The sequence below is a fragment of the Arabidopsis thaliana genome, chromosome 3, assembly GCF_000001735.4.
Source record: "Arabidopsis thaliana chromosome 3, partial sequence".
In the NCBI taxonomy this organism is placed as follows: Eukaryota; Viridiplantae; Streptophyta; class Magnoliopsida; order Brassicales; family Brassicaceae; genus Arabidopsis; species Arabidopsis thaliana.
The window spans coordinates 21,156,603-21,174,228 of NC_003074.8; the positions used below are offsets into that span (position 1 = coordinate 21,156,603).

At 37.5% G+C, this 17,626-nt stretch overlaps 6 protein-coding genes and 1 non-coding gene across 10 annotated transcripts; 3 read left to right on the plus strand and 4 right to left on the minus strand.

Annotated features, from left to right (window-relative positions):
* Nucleotides 1–408: 408 nt before the first annotated feature.
* On the plus strand, nucleotides 409–645 carry AT3G57157. The gene has a single exon (NR_143957.1). It is a non-coding gene; the product is annotated as an other RNA (non-coding RNA).
* A 604-nt stretch (nucleotides 646–1,249) lies between these two features.
* AT3G57160 (cysteine-rich TM module stress tolerance protein) lies at nucleotides 1,250–2,265 on the minus strand (the record flags this gene model as incomplete). Of its 2 annotated transcripts, none has more annotated exons than NM_115575.3 (3): nucleotides 1,250–1,295; nucleotides 1,689–1,905; nucleotides 2,111–2,265. In NM_115575.3, the coding sequence occupies 3 exons, from the start codon at nucleotides 2,238–2,240 to the stop codon at nucleotides 1,250–1,252; spliced, it is 393 nt and encodes a 130-aa protein (NP_191275.3). The 2 variants fall into 2 exon arrangements, with proteins under 2 accessions (NP_191275.3, NP_001319774.1); NM_001339842.1 differs by having other exon boundaries at nucleotides 2,111–2,153.
* A 505-nt stretch (nucleotides 2,266–2,770) lies between these two features.
* Nucleotides 2,771–6,720, minus strand: AT3G57170 (N-acetylglucosaminyl transferase component family protein / Gpi1 family protein). Of its 2 annotated transcripts, NM_115577.4 has the most exons (10): nucleotides 6,519–6,720; nucleotides 6,017–6,196; nucleotides 5,556–5,922; nucleotides 5,322–5,462; nucleotides 5,129–5,235; nucleotides 4,818–5,039; nucleotides 4,086–4,580; nucleotides 3,424–3,833; nucleotides 3,222–3,315; nucleotides 2,771–3,129 (listed from the first exon to the last, which is right to left on the minus strand). In NM_115577.4, exons 3-10 carry the CDS (start codon nucleotides 5,655–5,657, stop codon nucleotides 3,018–3,020), a joined length of 1,683 nt encoding a protein of 560 aa, NP_191276.2. In that variant the 5' UTR covers nucleotides 5,658–5,922; nucleotides 6,017–6,196; nucleotides 6,519–6,720; the 3' UTR covers nucleotides 2,771–3,017. The 2 variants fall into 2 exon arrangements, with proteins under 2 accessions (NP_191276.2, NP_001327354.1); NM_001339843.1 differs by having other exon boundaries at nucleotides 2,797–3,129; nucleotides 3,222–3,833; nucleotides 6,519–6,694.
* A 222-nt stretch (nucleotides 6,721–6,942) lies between these two features.
* BPG2 (P-loop containing nucleoside triphosphate hydrolases superfamily protein) lies at nucleotides 6,943–9,536 on the minus strand. The gene is given in 4 exon segments (NM_115578.5): nucleotides 6,943–7,417; nucleotides 7,502–7,669; nucleotides 7,866–9,207; nucleotides 9,290–9,536. Coding segments are annotated over 4 exon segments (1,982 nt in total). The 5' UTR covers nucleotides 9,405–9,536; the 3' UTR covers nucleotides 6,943–7,060.
* On the plus strand, nucleotides 9,505–11,774 carry PrfB3 (peptide chain release factor). The gene is made up of 6 exons (NM_115579.3): nucleotides 9,505–10,001; nucleotides 10,150–10,367; nucleotides 10,452–10,652; nucleotides 10,748–10,954; nucleotides 11,055–11,226; nucleotides 11,310–11,774. Exons 1-6 carry the CDS (start codon nucleotides 9,866–9,868, stop codon nucleotides 11,594–11,596), a joined length of 1,221 nt encoding a protein of 406 aa, NP_191278.2. The 5' UTR covers nucleotides 9,505–9,865; the 3' UTR covers nucleotides 11,597–11,774.
* An 888-nt stretch (nucleotides 11,775–12,662) lies between these two features.
* Nucleotides 12,663–15,938, plus strand: AT3G57200 (glycosyltransferase-like protein). Of its 2 annotated transcripts, NM_115580.5 has the most exons (11): nucleotides 12,663–13,155; nucleotides 13,293–13,442; nucleotides 13,527–13,579; nucleotides 13,714–13,822; nucleotides 13,938–14,072; nucleotides 14,156–14,200; nucleotides 14,340–14,527; nucleotides 14,730–14,871; nucleotides 14,959–15,005; nucleotides 15,087–15,174; nucleotides 15,259–15,938. In NM_115580.5, exons 1-11 carry the CDS (start codon nucleotides 12,811–12,813, stop codon nucleotides 15,499–15,501), a joined length of 1,545 nt encoding a protein of 514 aa, NP_191279.3. In that variant the 5' UTR covers nucleotides 12,663–12,810; the 3' UTR covers nucleotides 15,502–15,938. The 2 variants fall into 2 exon arrangements, with proteins under 2 accessions (NP_191279.3, NP_001327108.1); NM_001339844.1 differs by having other exon boundaries at nucleotides 15,087–15,938.
* A 286-nt stretch (nucleotides 15,939–16,224) lies between these two features.
* AT3G57210 (uncharacterized protein) lies at nucleotides 16,225–17,570 on the minus strand. The gene is made up of 2 exons (NM_115581.4): nucleotides 17,246–17,570; nucleotides 16,225–17,130 (listed from the first exon to the last, which is right to left on the minus strand). The coding sequence occupies exons 1-2, from the start codon at nucleotides 17,349–17,351 to the stop codon at nucleotides 16,760–16,762; spliced, it is 477 nt and encodes a 158-aa protein (NP_191280.4). The 5' UTR covers nucleotides 17,352–17,570; the 3' UTR covers nucleotides 16,225–16,759.
* Nucleotides 17,571–17,626: the final 56 nt, after the last annotated feature.

A 17,626-nucleotide genomic window follows, 5' to 3' on the forward strand; every position in this document is an offset into this window, starting at 1 on the left:
ACTACTCTCTTTTTCCGCATATATAAATACCATAAGATTTATGTGGCCATTCAAAGACATGAAAAATTATCACGATTTTAAAATGTTTCGAGTGAAGTGTTTCGATTTGATTCTAAAATTCTTGAACAAATCAACCACCGCCCTAGAATATAGTGAAATAATTCTTCGAATATCCTTATTTACGCTAACTGATTCGCATAATGAACAAAAATAACCCCAAGTTTTTTCAAGAATATAGGTCCCATTGTTTCAGACTTTTACATTTTACACCTTAAGTTTCTGCATTTAGGTAAAGTCAGCTCTCTGGCTCTCTCTCTTGTCTCGCCAATAAATAGTCGCTTAACAAACAAACAATTTTTCTTTAAACCTAAAACTCACCAAAGAGAAAACACTGGGCTGAAGTAGGAAATGGCCGGCCTTCAATATAGTTTCTTCCCGACCGACTTCTTCTACCCACGAGCTTCTCCTCCGGCTACGACAAGCCTTGTCGCCACCAATCCAAAACTGGAGAAAACCCAAAAGAGAGATGGTTTAGTAGTGATTGATGAAACTCGTGCTTCTCTGTCTCTGTTTATACGTGAAAAGAAGACTAATCAGTCACAAACATGGAAGAAGCAGCCACTTTGGATCGAAGATGACATGTGATACATCTGGTTTTTGTCATAGCTTCATCAATTCTCATGTCTTTTCTTTCGTTAACTCAATAAGGTCATTTATCTATCAAGTTTCAAGGGTATATCAGGATTGGCTGTTATTTAAGGCTGACCTTAACCCAAAAAACAGAGTGTTTTCTAGATTTTAAAAAACCTCTAATGTGCCTCGTGTGGATCTTTGAATTCTTGTAATTCCAGCGTAATTTCAACGCAAATATCACTGTCCTAGCTCTTTACAATTTGTTCTTATTTCTTTCTATCGTTGCCTTATATAAAAGCAAGTTCTTTAAGTTGGCTATGAAGGTGTTATCAGTTTTACAAATTGTTGAATTTTGGTATCAAAATGATCATACTAAATAAATAGGGTGCAATCATTAGATGAAGCTAGGAAGAAAAAGCAGAGGGTAAAAGCCAATAATGTGCAACATGAATTGGGTCACCCAACCATTTACATTCCCATTTGGCAAAATCCAAATAATCTAATAGTAACTAAGATAAAATGCTTAGAAGAGAGTCAAGTCTGTAGAGAAACGAAAGAGAATGAGATGAGATCATCGGTATAAACCAATTTTGCAGCTTCAAGCGGAGACCTCCACTCAGAAGCAAGCGTCCAAGACACAGTAACAGCACAGAGCAGCAATACTGCAAAAGCAAATCACCATACTCAGTCATATCCAGTACTGAACACAACATGTATTAGCCAGATAACTCCACAAAGTGAGAAAGAAAACAAACTTCTGAGTAATGAAGACATGATGGCACACATCTTTTCTAATAACCTTCGGTTCTGAGGTTTGAATTATATCTTACACTCAGATCAGCACTATCAGATTCAACATCTTTCTATGCATTACTATAAGGTGAGGACCAAATCCAAATGAAAACAAACTTATGAACAAACGTGACATGACATGGTACTACCGATTCAATCAAATGATATAAAAAACCATGAATTCTCTCTAAGGATCAACAATTCTCGAACCAAAAACTGAAAAAACATTGAAAGAACAATTTAAAGTCGAGCAAATAACTTACCATCCTTCAAGCATACCAGGACTGTGTTTCTGTTGCTGTTGTTGCTGAGGTGGGTAACCTTGTTGAGGATATCCTTGTTCAGGGTACCCCTGCGGAGGATAACCTTGAGGAGGATAACCTTGTTGAGGATATCCCTGCGGAGGAGGATATCCTTGCTGAGGATAGGGTTGTCCCGGAGGTGGATAAGCGTCCTTGGGTGGTCCTTCCGCCGGATAAGCTATTCAGATCGAGATATAGATAACGTATTCAGATCCATCAAAGCAGAATAACACGAATTTCGAAATCAAAATTCAGAATCTAAACAACACTTTATATCATATTTTGGAGAAGTAGTTAGAAAAAACTCAAATCTTAAACAAAAAGCGAAGAGAAGTGAGACCATAATAATTCAAATAATCAAAAGCAGAAGAGTAAGGAGTGACCATGAGAAGGAGGAACACCAACAGCAGGAGGTTGTTGACTCATTGTAGTTATTTTCTTCTTCTTCGGGAGTTTGGAAGATGATGCAACAGAGAAAAAAAGTGAGAAGAAAGAGGAAAAGGAAAAGCGCATTTTTATTTGTAGGCGAATTAGGTTTACTCTTTTTAAAGGTATTTTCTAACGGTTATCCTATCAAATTATATCTTAGTCAACTTTTTTTATGTTTTAAATGTATATCCTAAATATTTTCTTGATTTTTTTTTTTAACTTTTGCTTTTGGGAAGTGAATCCAGATTCTATTCCCTATAAGAAGATATTTTTTTGGTAAGCCCTATAAGAAGATATTGTTACATTTATCTTTGACTATTTTAATTACATTAATTTAATTTGGAAGGATTTTTAATTTTTAGATATTAATTACATTTATTTATTTTTCAAACTTTAAATTTATTTTCTCACTTTTCTTGTATTTAACTTAATTTTTAAAAACTTTCTTTTCCGTAAATTCACAAAAGCAATTATATTCAAGAAAAAAAAAGAATCTTACCACATTTTTTTTTTTTTACTTTTCATATTCCTCAACTTTTTAAGAAAATCAGAAAAACAACAGAATATTTAATTAAATTATTTACATTTTGACATGCAACCAAATTTCATCAGCAATATAATTTCACTAGAAAAAATCATCATTAATTTCATATAATTTGTTTTTCATAGATCAAATCAAAAGATTTTTACATAGTTAAACCAGAGACAAGGCTGATGAACAAATCAAGTAAAAAGGGCCACAAATATTGAAAAAGGAATCCATGTTTTCCAATGTTAACGATTCTCACCCCTTACTCCCCTAGTTATCTCATTGTCTTGTGGAGTTAAATTAAAACGCTAAGAGATCAGCTGGAGAAGTCATCATTTGCCACATGAGCTGATGGAATTATGGCATAGCATCCAGTACTGTCTCAATGGCATGTGGAGCCATGGCCTCGGAGGAGGAAGATCAAGCCCCAGTTTTGATGGCATTCTGGAAAAGACGAGAGAAGGTAAATGATTTTGAATAGAGAGAGAGAGAGAGAGAATGACTTAAATTTTGTGATCAAGATCATATAAAATCACCTCTTCCCACTGAGGACTCCGCGAGCTGATGTTGTCAGAGAAGAAGCTGATATTCCTGAAAAAATTGTTTTATAGTGAGGCAAAAGAATCTGTCCTGCAATTTGTTCAATATAAATGTCAGCAAAAATTGAATACCAAACAAAAGCATAACAGATCATCTAGATTAACTTGTCATTAGACTTGGAACAATCTACAAGTTTACCTAAGGTTAGAAAATTGCTGCGAAGATTGGAAACCATTAGAGAATTCTTCTCAGGAGTACCGTGTTCTTCTAGTAGACTTTTGGAGTCTTCGAAGGCATCATTGGATTTAAGGATATGCTCTCCACAGTGTTCCATTTCAAACCAAACACCACAGGGGAATCTTTTACGCCTAACAAGCCAAATCATAACCTCTGCATATGGTGTTGCATGGATGACGGAGATGGCAAATTCAATCAACATACATATGGAGTTTATTGTAGTGCTCGTAATGGTGAAAAAGATGTAGAAAACTGATGTTGTTGGCAAGAGAAGCAGAAGAGGAGTGAACAGAAGAGATCCCACTACATGTTGCTTCACAGTGTAACCATAGCTGTCCATTCTTTGACGTAGAGGATTCAATTTTCGCCCTCTGGAAGAACAAAGAAGAATTCAAGGTAAGGTTACTTTAAGTAAGGAACTGAGGTGAACAAAAATGGTTCACCAGTAAGAAGATATAACAATACTTTAGTATTTTCATTGAATTCAAGAAGTTTAAAAAGGAAACGGAAAACGTATTGCATGTCTCCTCCTTTTAGATTTAAGAAAACCAAGAAACCGATTCACCAGATGTTAGTTATCAGCTTAATGAATGAACTCATCTAATTTAATACTCAAGATTTACCTGAAAAGCCTCCACAAAGCTGCTAAGGCTTGGATTTGGTGAGAATACACAAGTGTGATTGCCCAGTGAAGAGCCATTATATGAAGTGTTGCAAAAGTAATGACATCTATGACAAATGCGGCAGATACTGTGGCACCAAAAGTAATTCCAAGGATGGCAATTACTCTTATCAAACAAAAGATGAAAGAAGCCATGAAGACCCAGAGAGTAGACCATATCTGTATTACATTAAGAGATACCATGCCCAAAACTCCAGCCAATTCTGTATTTAACTTAAAACCCGCTGGAACTCCCATCAACCACACACTACCAGACCGCAAAATACCATTCGTAAACTCCTTTGCAAAGTCGAATACAAATGAGCAGACAGATTCGGTGTTAAACAGTAGACCTAGACCAATCAAGTTCCCCAAAACAAGATCAACAGCCATGGCCGACCATGTAGAATGTCTTTGCAGTGCAGCTTCCTCTGCATGTTTCACACAGGATATGGACCTTGAGAAACCCAGAAGAATTGTCATAAATTAATAATCGTGTGAAACTTCTCAGAAAAATGACAAATGCATTGCATAAAGGTATCTAGAATTAAACTTTTTTTATTTCCCAAGATTAGTAGGTAAGCAGTTGTTGTTAGAAAAAAAAATATGAAGATGCAATTTTGAGCCAAGGGCAAACAGAAAAAGTTTACAAATCTAACTAAAGAAGAAAATTTGGGTATACGGTTGAACTTACATCATGTCAATCTCTTCAAGGAAGATTGGCCAATATAAGATCTGACAACTACGTATCCTGAAGTTGATCCATGTATTCTTGAGTACCCTCCTCGATGCGATGTGCACCCATGAAAAAATCAGAAAACTTGAAAGTAAATAGAAGAATTGGGCAAGGCTATAATACAGACTTGATAAAGAGCCTAAAATTGTGGCGAGTAACCGCCATGTTAAAGAAGATATCCTGAAAAGCAAGATAGAAGCAGTTGGAACAACTAACAACAAAGAAGAAAAGAATTCAACAAGGCAAAAAAAAATATCACGAGGGCTTACAAGTAACTAATGGAAAAGTTCTGGGAAGAAGTCTCCAGCTGCGTGGATATCTTCTTATAGGCAATCTTGGCAGCTGCGGCGCAATTTAAGGAAAGAATAACAGTTTCCTGCTTACATAAGAATGAGAGAATATTAGTAACAAGTCGAGAAAGAAACACCACAACAAAGAGAAGCATTTTGGAAACTACTCAACCATTTCATTCAGAGGTTTCCTATTGTGAAGATCATCAACCCACTTGGGTTTCTTAAGAGGAGCTTTTGTCTGAGGAGAAGAATTCGAAAAGCTTAACGAGAAATGGTGAGAACCAAACACTGGAGTGTCATAGACTATGACCTGACAATGACATGTCCATGTTTAAGGGAGTCAAACACTGGCAGCGTGTAGGTTCAGAAAAGAATAAAACAAGAGAAAGACATCATGACTTACATACGTGGACATCGCATTGAGATACAATATCCCCATTCCAGTGTATATGATGCAATCTAGAACTTGAATGGAATTCCATAATTCTATGCTCTGCAGAATCATGCACCATATGAATCCAGTAATTTCTCACAGAATCTTTCCTGAAATCCTCTAATAAGCCATCAACCTTATGACAACCACAACTGAGGCCACTATATTTGCAAGGCCTAACATAAGCTCCAGCCTTGCGGGACATATCTTTGTCTCTTATAATCTTTGATACGTTTCCATTAGCATTACGGCTTATATCATAACGACCAAGGAGTGTAAATGCTGCCTTGTCCCGTAAAGTTGAGGGCATCTTCTCATTTGTTTCACGGAGTACATCCTGTTAGAAATCACAAAAGAGAAACGTCGCATACACTGTTTATCAAAAAGCTAGAGAAAAAGGATTTTTTGTTTTGTTGAGGTGGAGTTATTACTTGGAGCTTAGATCCGGCATTGGACAAGGAGCTCTCATCAGAGATGAAGGACACAACAACGTCAAGACAAGAAGAGGAATGGCAAACGAACCACCCAAACAATAGACTGTGACTCAAATCATCAGTTGATGCGAGCTGTTTAGGCAACCAAATCCTACATTTTCTCTTCATTTCAGCTCTCTGCCACACAATTCCCAAAATGCCAAACGAAAGAGAACAACATATCAACAAGAATTTGAAAAAGTGAACATAATACGAGAAAATTCCAAAATAAAAGAGAGTAATTTATCGATCTAAGAAGACACAACTTCAAATGTGAACTAGAGAACTATGTAAGTAAAGTAAAACCCCAGAAAAATACTCGCATCGAAGAAGAGACGATGAGTAGTATCAACTTCTACAAGGCAATTGGCGATCGGAAAGATGAACCGAGATTCATAACACAAATCTGAACCCTAGAAATTCTTCAATTCAACTTAAATCTAATCACGAAAAGACGAACCTCGTGTTTCAGGAGAGAAGGAAGTCTAGAGTCGAAACTTGGTTCTGCAACCGGAAGAAAGATACATTCCGGCGACGAGACCAACGGCGACAAGGGGAAGAGATAGATATTTTTCACTATGGGCCGGGCTTTTCTTAATAACGAGGTTCACTGGATTAAACAAATTTGAATTCAACCAACACTACACACTTTGTTCTTTTTGTTACAATATAGTGGATTTGTCTAAATTCTCAACTATGTCTAGAAATAAACTGTAGAATTTATTTCTAAAATAGATTTTTATTAATACTGTACTTTGGAAAAAAGCTGAGGATGTTATTAAATGCTTGAAGATTTCTTAGTTAAAACATACAAACACACAAAATCTTAAAAGTACTTTGCTTATTTGATAATCCACTAAAATCATATGAATTTTTTAAAATGAATTGAAATAAATAAATAGTCGATGTGGATTTAAAATTGTTTTAAAATACATAAACCAATATAAACTTTCCAAAATGACTACACTGATGAAAGCTAATAATAAGTCGATACAGGTTATACTAAGCAACACTATCAGAGAGAAAATCTGTGCTGTCTTGTTGCTTCTTCCTCCTACGAGCATCAACAAGCTTACTAGAATGTGTTCCAAGCACTTCGGTGATGGCTTTTGGCAACCAGAAGCCAGGCCGCTCAAGATATGGTGCGCGGTCAATAACCAATGGTTCTCTCAAGGTTACATCAATCCCCTGATAAGTCCACAATGCTAGTGTTGCTGCACCTTTGAGGCCCAGGGATAACCAGCCAAGACCAGCCACTGAAATGTCTATGCTTTTCACGTCCCAGCTATTTCCCGACACCTGAATCTCCTTCTCTTCCCATGTTCCCAATTCAGACGCTCTGTTCTCTCCAATTGGTGGCTATACATAAAAGTAAAATGGGTTCTCCGTTACATTCTGATGTTGCGGAAAAGAGGAGATGCGCAAGAAACAAGCTTTACTTACCTGAAGGCGTAAACCGGAATGGCCCTTGAATATTTCTTCGGCATTCTCTGTTTTTCCTAGATGCAATGAAACACTATGTGATGCCCATATTGTAATGTATATTGTTTCAACTGAAGCAGAAACGAGGTCTAGCCTGACCAGGCCACCAATGTGAACAGACTGTCCTGCCTGCAAATGAAAGATTCAACAAAATCAGCTTACTTCTTGCAATAAGAAATTCTTCTACTTGAAGCTGTATAACAGTTCAAGTAAATTCTTCTTGGAACAGTGTACTGGTAAAAAGAAGCTCCAGGGTTTAGAACATTAGAGATTAAGTCATCAATTCCAAAACCAAAGGCTTAAAAATAAGTAAGACATAGCTTGCCTTGACTCTGTAACTCCGAGGTTGAACTTCCTTCCTTATCTCTACCATTTTCCGCTCCTCTGAATTCAATCTCAGGGACATAAGGTAGGGATGCAAAAGGCCGGGAGTGTCATACATCTTAGCCTTTGCAGACAATATTCCGCCAATTTTCAATATTCCAAGAGTTGTTCCAGGAACTGGAGCTTCCGTGAGCCTCGTGACCTTTGCACCATCTTTCTTGGATAAGGCATTAATCAAAGTAGATTTCCCCGCGTTCTGAGCTCCAATAACCCACACATTTCCTCTTGGACCAGCCAACTCTTTAATGTAAGCTAACAGATTCTTAACACCAATATCTTTGCGAGCACTAACCATATAAACCCCACTTAGCTTAGGTGCTCCTCCAGCCTTGGCACGGTGGCGCACCCATCGGTCTAACCGAGCTGGTGAAATCTGTGTAGGAAGTAAGTCTACTTTTGTTGCAACAAGTACAAGTTTTGGGAGGTTTTTGCTACCCTTAGGATCATTTTCAGCTTTTTGAAGCACTTGAAACAGAGACTTGGCAGCTCGTTTGGGAAACGAACCATCAAAGTCTACACAATCAACAACCATGACTACAACTGTAGTGCTGGAGTTACTCATCGGTTTGATCAGTCTAGTTGAGATCAACCTATCGAAATCAAAATCGGGTAAGAGATTCTCTGCAGCCTGATTCTTCACCTGGCCATAATTCCTCAGAGAATGGCAACGAGCACACACAGTCACATCATCATAATTGTCTTTCTTTGCCTCCTCTCTAGCTATCTTCTTCCTCTCTGTTTTGGAAACCCGTTTCTTCTTCTCCTTCTCCTCAGTGACATTACCATATCCAACACCAGCCGGAGCAAAACATCCAATTCAACATCATTCACTTCCTTCTTTTCTTCCCACTCATCTGATTCCCATTCAAACCCACTCTCACTTTCAGAGTTGCTACCTTCTATTGCATTCTTGATCTCATCATCCATTTCATCATCTTCCCCTTCCTCCTCCTCATCAGCATCATCATCAACCATTTCAAACCCAGCAAGCTCATCATTTTCCACATGTTCATCACCTTCCAAGTTATTCGCAATGACCTTTCTCTTCTGATAATATCCGGGTAAATCTGGATCATTGTCCTGCATAAAAATCCCACAACCTGGACAAATAATCTTCCCATAGTCCTCATCTTCATCTCTTCCTTCGCTCATGATAAGATTTTTTGATTTCTTCGGAAAAATCGTCCCGTTAACACTCTCCACGCTTTGAACAACTTGTTCTTTCTTCACAGCTAAACACATAACCGAAACTGCACATTTCTTCTTCTTCTCATTACTCAATCCTAGTCAAAAGTTGAGTACTTTCTCAGATATCCATCACGAAAACCAGAAACTTAAACCGAATTTCAGGAAGATGAAATTTACCTGAGAAAAATGGAACCTCGGGTCTGTGTATCAACCGGCTAACGCGAAAGTTTCCGTCTTCAAGCTTTGGTTTAACATTGCAAATCGTCACTGTACTTGAAATCAAAACCACCATTTCGTTTGAGAGCGTGTCACTTCTGAATTGGGATGATATCGCGCCGAAAATTTGCCGGGATAAGCAACTCCGTCGACAGGATTAGTCAGAGAGAATCAAAACGCAGCGTATTGGCTCGAGCCTGACTTCAATTTTTCACCTTAAACCCTACATATAATTACGTAAATACCCTCCAAACTCAGATGAAACGTCGACAACGAGACATAGCGTAAAACACTGATTACCCCAGCAAATAATTTATCTAATGATTCGTATAAGTTTTGCAAATTCGGTTTTGTTGATTCGCTTTGTGTCTATGTGACTAAACTTTATGAGAATGAAGGAGAATTACGTGGAAGACATTCGAGACTCAAATTTTAAAACAGAGTCTTAAAGGATAAGGTTGTGGTGACCCATTACGCGGACAAGAAACGAAGCTTAAACCCCATTTTATATTTTAGTCGGAGCTCCGGTGAAATAAAATGGCGGCAAAGATTATTGGTGGATGCTGCTCATGGCGACGCTTTTACAGGAAGAGAACATCATCTCGATTTCTGATTTTCTCTGTTCGAGCCTCTAGTTCCATGGATGACATGGACACCGTCTACAAGCAATTGGGTATGTCTCTGTTGAGTTTTTAGGAGAAGCAAAATAGTAAATTTGGAACTGGTTTTAGGAAATTTGTTCTATACAGATTAAAGTTGAGAGCTTTATGATTTTGGAAAGTTGGTATATATTTGTTGAGATTTTGAAAATTTTGTCTCAGGATTGTTTTCACTAAAGAAGAAGATTAAAGATGTTGTTCTTAAGGCTGAGATGTTTGCACCGGATGCTCTTGAGCTTGAAGAAGAGCAGTGGATAAAGCAAGAAGAAACAATGCGTTACTTTGATTTATGGGATGATCCCGCTAAATCTGATGAGATTCTTCTCAAATTAGCTGATCGAGCTAAAGCAGTCGATTCCCTCAAAGACCTCAAATACAAGGTTCTTTTTGTTTACTCTAACAAATCTTCTTGTTTTTTTTTTGTATGAAAGAGATTTAGTTTTTAATTGTGTTTTGTTATTTAGGCTGAAGAAGCTAAGCTGATCATACAATTGGGTGAGATGGATGCTATAGATTACAGTCTCTTTGAGCAAGCCTATGATTCATCACTCGATGTAAGTAGATCGTTGCATCACTATGAGATGTCTAAGCTTCTTAGGGATCAATATGACGCTGAAGGCGCTTGTATGATTATCAAATCTGGATCTCCAGGCGCAAAATCTCAGGTCAGTTTCATCATTCTCAAGGCACTTACAGTTTCCAACTCTTTGCTTGTAACTTAGTTTCTGTTTGTTCTTAAACATATTTTGAGGATTTGCAGATATGGACAGAGCAAGTTGTAAGTATGTATATCAAATGGGCAGAAAGGCTAGGCCAAAACGCGCGGGTGGCTGAGAAATGTAGTTTATTGAGTAATAAAAGTGGCGTAAGTTCAGCCACGATAGAGTTTGAATTCGAGTTTGCTTATGGTTATCTCTTAGGTGAGCGAGGTGTGCACCGCCTTATCATAAGTTCCACTTCTAATGAGGTATACATTATAAGTTATAACTCTCTTTCTCGTAACTAATCACTTTCGTGTCCATTATCATGGCCCGGGAAAGAATTAAAAGAGGTTTTCTTTGCGCCAGGAATGTTCAGCGACTGTTGATATCATACCACTATTCTTGAGAGCATCTCCTGATTTTGAAGTAAAGGAAGGTGATTTGATTGTATCGTATCCTGCAAAAGAGGATCACAAAATAGCTGAGAATATGGTTTGTATCCACCATATTCCGAGTGGAGTAACACTACAATCTTCAGGTATTCTTGAGTGTGTTGTTAGTTGTTACACTTTGGTTTACTGCATTTTATGCAGATTATATAACATGAGGTTTTTGATGCAGGAGAAAGAAACCGGTTTGCAAACAGGATCAAAGCTCTAAACCGGTTGAAGGCGAAGCTACTTGTGATAGCAAAAGAGCAAAAGGTTTCGGATGTAAATAAAATCGACAGCAAGAACATTTTGGAACCGCGGGAAGAAACCAGGAGTTATGTCTCTAAGGGTCACAAGATGGTGGTTGATAGAAAAACCGGTTTAGAGATTCTGGACCTGAAATCGGTCTTGGATGGAAACATTGGACCACTCCTTGGAGCTCATATTAGCATGAGAAGATCAATTGATGCGATTTAGGCTTAATCAATTGGTACTTTAATTGCTTTTTGTTTTGTATCCAAAAAGCAACAAATGGTTGCTTGTGTGTGTATATATATAACCTTCTTGTCCAGAACCATATATGATTCTAACCATCAAACAAAGATAAGAATTGGTGACTATGTGCTATACTCTACAATATCACCATGAATACTTCAAACTAGACTTTTGATAAATTTTGAAACGGTTATTACCAATAAAACGAAAACCATGAAACTCTTGTTTTAATTATCAGATTCGAGAAAGTTGTGTACAAACATAGCTGAGAAGGGATGTCATCGTGTCACGTTGATTACATTATGGAGGTATTTTGATTAGCCTTTTGTTATGAAAAAGTAAAAGGTTTGGCAGAAAACTCTATAATATGTTGTAGAGTTGGGCAGAAACTTTCATTACTATCAAATATCTAGTAAATCTAATTACTTTACGTTATCCGAAGACTAATTATTTTTATCAGTTTGGCTTAGACTTAAATGCATTTCCTCAGCTAATTACTTTAATAAATTAAAAGCTCGTTGGATTCGTATTAAAAAAAAATCTAATTTATTGTTTACCAAAGTTTTCTATGGGCATTTAAGTATTTGAATTTAAAGTTATCGACTTTTGACTACATTGTAATACTCTTGGAAATATTCAAAACTACATCTCTTAGTATATAATATAACAAAATTCACTAGACCAGTTGTGTGTTTAGAAACATAAAATTAAAATACTAAAAACTATATATGATACATATCAATCCAAGAATATGTGAACTCATAATAATTCATTAATTTAACGTGATTATTTTTCTAATTATATCAACATTTGACATAATTTTTAGTTAATAAATTAATTCAATATAGAAAAAAAAAAAAAACTCATATGGGCTTGAAATATTTTATACCAAATTAATGATGTATTATTTCGTTTTATCATTTTAATTTTATTGGAGGTAGTATATGTGTATTTCATTCAACAACGAAAAAAAGGAAAATCATATTTTGATTAAAATTGAAATAGGAAGAAAATAAGAAGAAAGTGACAACAACAGACAAACGGCTCCGTCACCAAATTGACGAGAGAGACTCTCTCCTTTCAAACTCTTTTTCAGTTTCAACTTCTTCGTCTCCCTCCCACACCACCTCTACATATATACATTCGATTCACAGTCTATATATCTTCTTCTTCTATGCCTCTGGCGTTTCTCTCGCATGGCGGGTCTATACTCTTCCTCCTCCTCCTCGAAACCCACTCTGTCTTCTTCTCCTTCTTCATCATCTTCCTCGCGTCTTTTCCTGCTCGTGACCCTTCTTCCTCTCTCTCTCGCCTGTTTCGCCTTCGTTCTCCAATGGCGTGGCGGTCTCGACGACCCCGTTACGCATTGGTCAATAGATCATCACGAGTTTCCCGGAATGGTTACAACCCAAGAGAAACGGTCTCTGCGTCGTTCAGTTTCTGATTCGGGTTGCGTTGATCTTCTAGGTCAGAGTCGTTCCCCTTCGTTTCCTTATTTCCGGAATTGGAAATTTGATTACCACTCGGATCTGAAACCCAGGGTAAGCCCTTGTGATTCAATTTTGGGTTTTCCTGATTTAATTTGATCTAAGCGTGTTCATATCTTCTGATTTCCATATATCGTTGATCCTTGGTACTTTGATTATGAAAAGATTGTGACTTTGTGCAAAAATGGTAGATATGCATTACAACAAGCACTTCTGCTGGCTTAGAGCAAACATTGCCATGGATTTACTTTCACAAAGTTATTGGAGTTTCAACATTTTATCTATTTGTTGAGGGGAAGGCTGCATCTCCAAATGTGTCTCGAGTTTTGGAGACCATCCCTGTAAGCTCTGGAGCTTATGAATGATCCCTTTATTTGTTTTTCTGACTTAGTATTTTCTTACTGCTAATACGTTCTGTTTTGCAGGGTGTAAAAGTTATTTACAGGACAAAGGAATTAGAAGAAAAACAGGCTAAAAGGTATTTCTCTGGTCTGCATCTTTGTGGATATTGGTAATGGATCTGCTGTGATTTCATTGTGTCACTTATGAAACTTGGGATTTTGTTCCTTTACTTTTAGATCTATAAATCCACTAACGTGATTTTTTCAACAGCCGGATATGGAATGAGACTTGGCTGTCGAGCTTCTTCTACAAACCGTGTAACTATGAATTATTCGTGAAACAGTCCTTGAACATGGAAATGGCAATCACCATGGCTCAGGTATCTCTTACTTTTTACCATATTTGTTGAATATGGTTTGTGGTAATAGCACTAGATAATGTAAAAAAGCCAACGGTCTCTCAGACTCTCACGCCATTTTATGCGGTGTATTTAGGACGCTGGTATGGAATGGATCATTCATCTTGACACTGATGAGCTTATACATCCTTCTGGAACCCATGAATATTCTTTACGCAAGTTGCTGGGAAATATTTCTGCAGACGTGGATGTAGTTATCTTTCCAAATTATGTGAGTCTTACAGTTGTTTGGATTTCATTTTTTATCTTGCGAAAAAACTTCTTCTGGCTTCATCAGCATTGTCTGTTTTTCAGGAGAGCAGCGTTGAGAGAGATGATATCAGGGAACCTTTCAGTGAGGTATAAAATTTATCATCTGAAGCTATTTTGCCAACATGAGAAATTGTTCACATGATTGTTTGTTTACCCACCATAGGTACATTGCTATCTTTATAGATCTAAAAACTACTCTATTTGTTGCACATTCATTTTATTGTAGGTATCAATGTTCAAGAAGAATTTTGACCATCTTCTGAGAGATGTCTACTTTGGAAACTATAAAGATGCCACTCGTGGAAATCCAAACTATTTCTTAACCTATGGAAATGGGAAAGCTGCTGCCCGTGTTCAGGACCATCTTCGTCCCAATGGTGCTCATCGATGGCACAACTACAGAAAGAGTCCAAAGTATGCTCTTTTCTCGTTAAATTGTCTATCATTTGACTCTTTGTATCTGGCATTGCTTCCCTCTGTATATAATATGTTAGATTCTACTGCGGTTTATTCAATAGAAGCTTATAGTGGGACATGGACGAGCCTAAGGCTGTCACTTACAATTGTTTTAAGGTGCTAACTATTTTGTGGCTGATTCATGGCATCTTTTCTACAGTGAGGTCAAACTTGAAGAAGCTGCCGTGCTGCACTATACTTATCCCAGATTTTCAGATCTTACTTCAAGACGTGATCGTTGTGGCTGTAAGCCCACTAAAGTGGATGTCAAGAGATGTTTCATGCTAGAGTTTGACAGAGCTGTGAGTGGAGATTTATAGTTTTTTGCTTTATATTTCCTGCATCGTTTTCCGAAATATATAGTCACAGCTCTTGGCTATCACATGTAGGCATTTATTATTGCTTCAACAGCGAGTTCAGAGGAAATGCTGCAATGGTATTAATATAGATTTAAATATAATCACTGCTCTTCATCCCATTTTCAACTGCTGCAATCTAACCAGCTTCACTAATACAGGTACAGAGAGCATGTTGTGTGGACTGATGAAAAATTGAAGTTGAAACTCCTTAGGAAGGGAATTCTAACCCGCATTTATGCTCCCATGGTTAGTTCCACAAACTCAAACCACGCTCTTTATTTGACATGAACGATCAGTGTTTGGTTTTCCACAAGCTATCATCTCTTACAGGTTATAATCCAAGAGCTAAGAGAAGCGGGTGTTTTTAGCTCTGTGGTAATCGCAGCTCACAAGTCTCCTTCGAAGAACTCTTCAACTGCTGATTCGACATCAGGCATTACCCGAGAATCATCTCAGGAAACTGGTAAGAGGAGGGTGTTGGAATTCCATCTTGATGTTGACGGTGAATCCCAAGCATCAGCGGTACCACCACAATCGCCTCCAGGCTTGGAAGCAACCCAGATGGAACTATAATATGAAACGTGTTTACAAAGGGTGGGATTTTTTAGAATGATTTATGAACAGTTTTGAACCTGAGCTCTGGTGTACATTTAGGAAAGTTTTCGTTTAGGTTATACACACAGATGATTCTACAGGTGAAGAGGAATGTCATATAGCAGGGGTTGTATCATACTTGATGATTCTATAACTTGGAATACAAAATCATTGTCTTCCAGATCGGACTACTAGTCTTCTTTTGTGCTCCTTTATCTTCATATGTACATGATTGATCCTCAGCATTACACACTTGTGGTTTTTCTTTCCTCTCGCTCTGTTTTGCTAGGTCCTTATCAATTAGGAAGGTTCTGCAATTACGTTTCCAGAACTCCTGTCATCAAGTATCAAATTATCTCTCTACCTTCCATTCTTCAGATTTATGGTTTTCCTGAAATGTGAAGTTTGGTTTCTCAACATCTTTAGCTTCTTATGAGTCACTCAGCTGATGTCACAAACAGCTTCATGTTGACTTAAACCTTACAGAAACTTAATGTTTCAGACTGAGAACATGAGCAATAATTTAGAAGAGAGTACTTAAGTCAAATTAGTAGCAACCAGGCATTGACAAGTACTGATAAGGTTGTGGACCATAACAACCAATAAGAACAACTTAAAAGAACTTATACATGTTGGACGTATGATTTAGTAGTTACTGCATTGTTTAAACTTTTCTTGTTAAAATCTTTCTTACACTTTGATACAAAAGAAAAAGATGGTCATATTCTTAAATACTTTATAGTTTGTGCCTTTTTCATGTGATACATAACTCTGAAATCTAAAATAAATTCTTATTACATACAGAAACTATTCAAGGTGGAGACATTTAGGAAACCGTACAACACACAGAAACCAGTCCACTTAACATTTTACCAAATTAATAAGTTTAATAATATCATCTCTAATCCAAATTTTGAACCGCCATGGTTTTTGTAAGCCTTGCGCCGTCAAAGTTTAGATATCCGCCATGGTTTGGGAATGCTGAAACGCCGTAAGAGAAGTTTCACGCTCAGACTCGTACCCTTTTTGGGTATACTTTCGGATGGCTGATTCTATGGATCTTGTTTTGCGAAGACGATGAGCCAAGCCAACGCCATGGTTTGTGCGCCGCCGCCGCCATATCTGCCGTGATTTGTGAATTAAACGCTGGGACAGAAGTTTGCTACTCGTAGCCTTCTTTTTGGGTATGATATCTGAGCTTTGATTCCAACCGTCGAGACTAAAGCATCCCGTAGTCTCATTGAAGGTTTCTTCTAACTACAGCTATGCGATCAAGGTTCTGACCACAGCGAGCCTTACAAAAGTCAATGTACCTTATGTAGACAGTTGCATTCTTAGCAGTGAGAGAGGACTCACTGGGTGGCTCCATAGTTTGAATGGCTACTGACACAATCCTCAAGCCGGAAAGATCATGATCCGTGGTGGTCCTATCAGATATGGCAACAGAAAGTTCCAGATACAGACGAATCCAGTCATTGGCTCGCAGCTCTGATTCATCATCCACCACGTAAAATCGGTTTCTGTTTTCGAAAGGGTTCTCCAGCGGGAACTCAGGCAAGCTACCCATGCGGTAGAATTCTCTTTCCAACGACGTTTTAATGATTGTCCCTAAAATATACAATGATGAATGAAATACTAGTTGTTGTAATAATAATAATGATGTGTTAATGAACACGCCTACCCAAGTAAGGAGTCACATGTAGTATAATAATAATTTAATTACCTGGACGACGTCTTTCAGCAATAAAGGAGGTCAAAACAAGCCGGCCACAAGCTTCTTCATAAACGGAAGTCTGAAAAGTAAAACGCCTTCCACTAGATGGCTGCATTGCAACCAAAGTAATGTAGAAACAGCAAGCACCAGCAGCCAGAGTCCTGTTGTATCTCTTAACGTGAGAGAGCTTTAAGTTTGTCCCCTGATAAATCAAAAACGAAATTTGAATAAAAAGAAGAGCAAGAGTGGATAAAGAAAGAGAAGAAAGGAAGACAAGAGTCTTACACTTTGATTAAAAAAAAGATAGTATAGTTAGTAATTGCCTAATTAATTTCACAAAGAGAGATGATAATCAAAGAAGTTAAATAAGTCTATGGGATGCATTCTTAA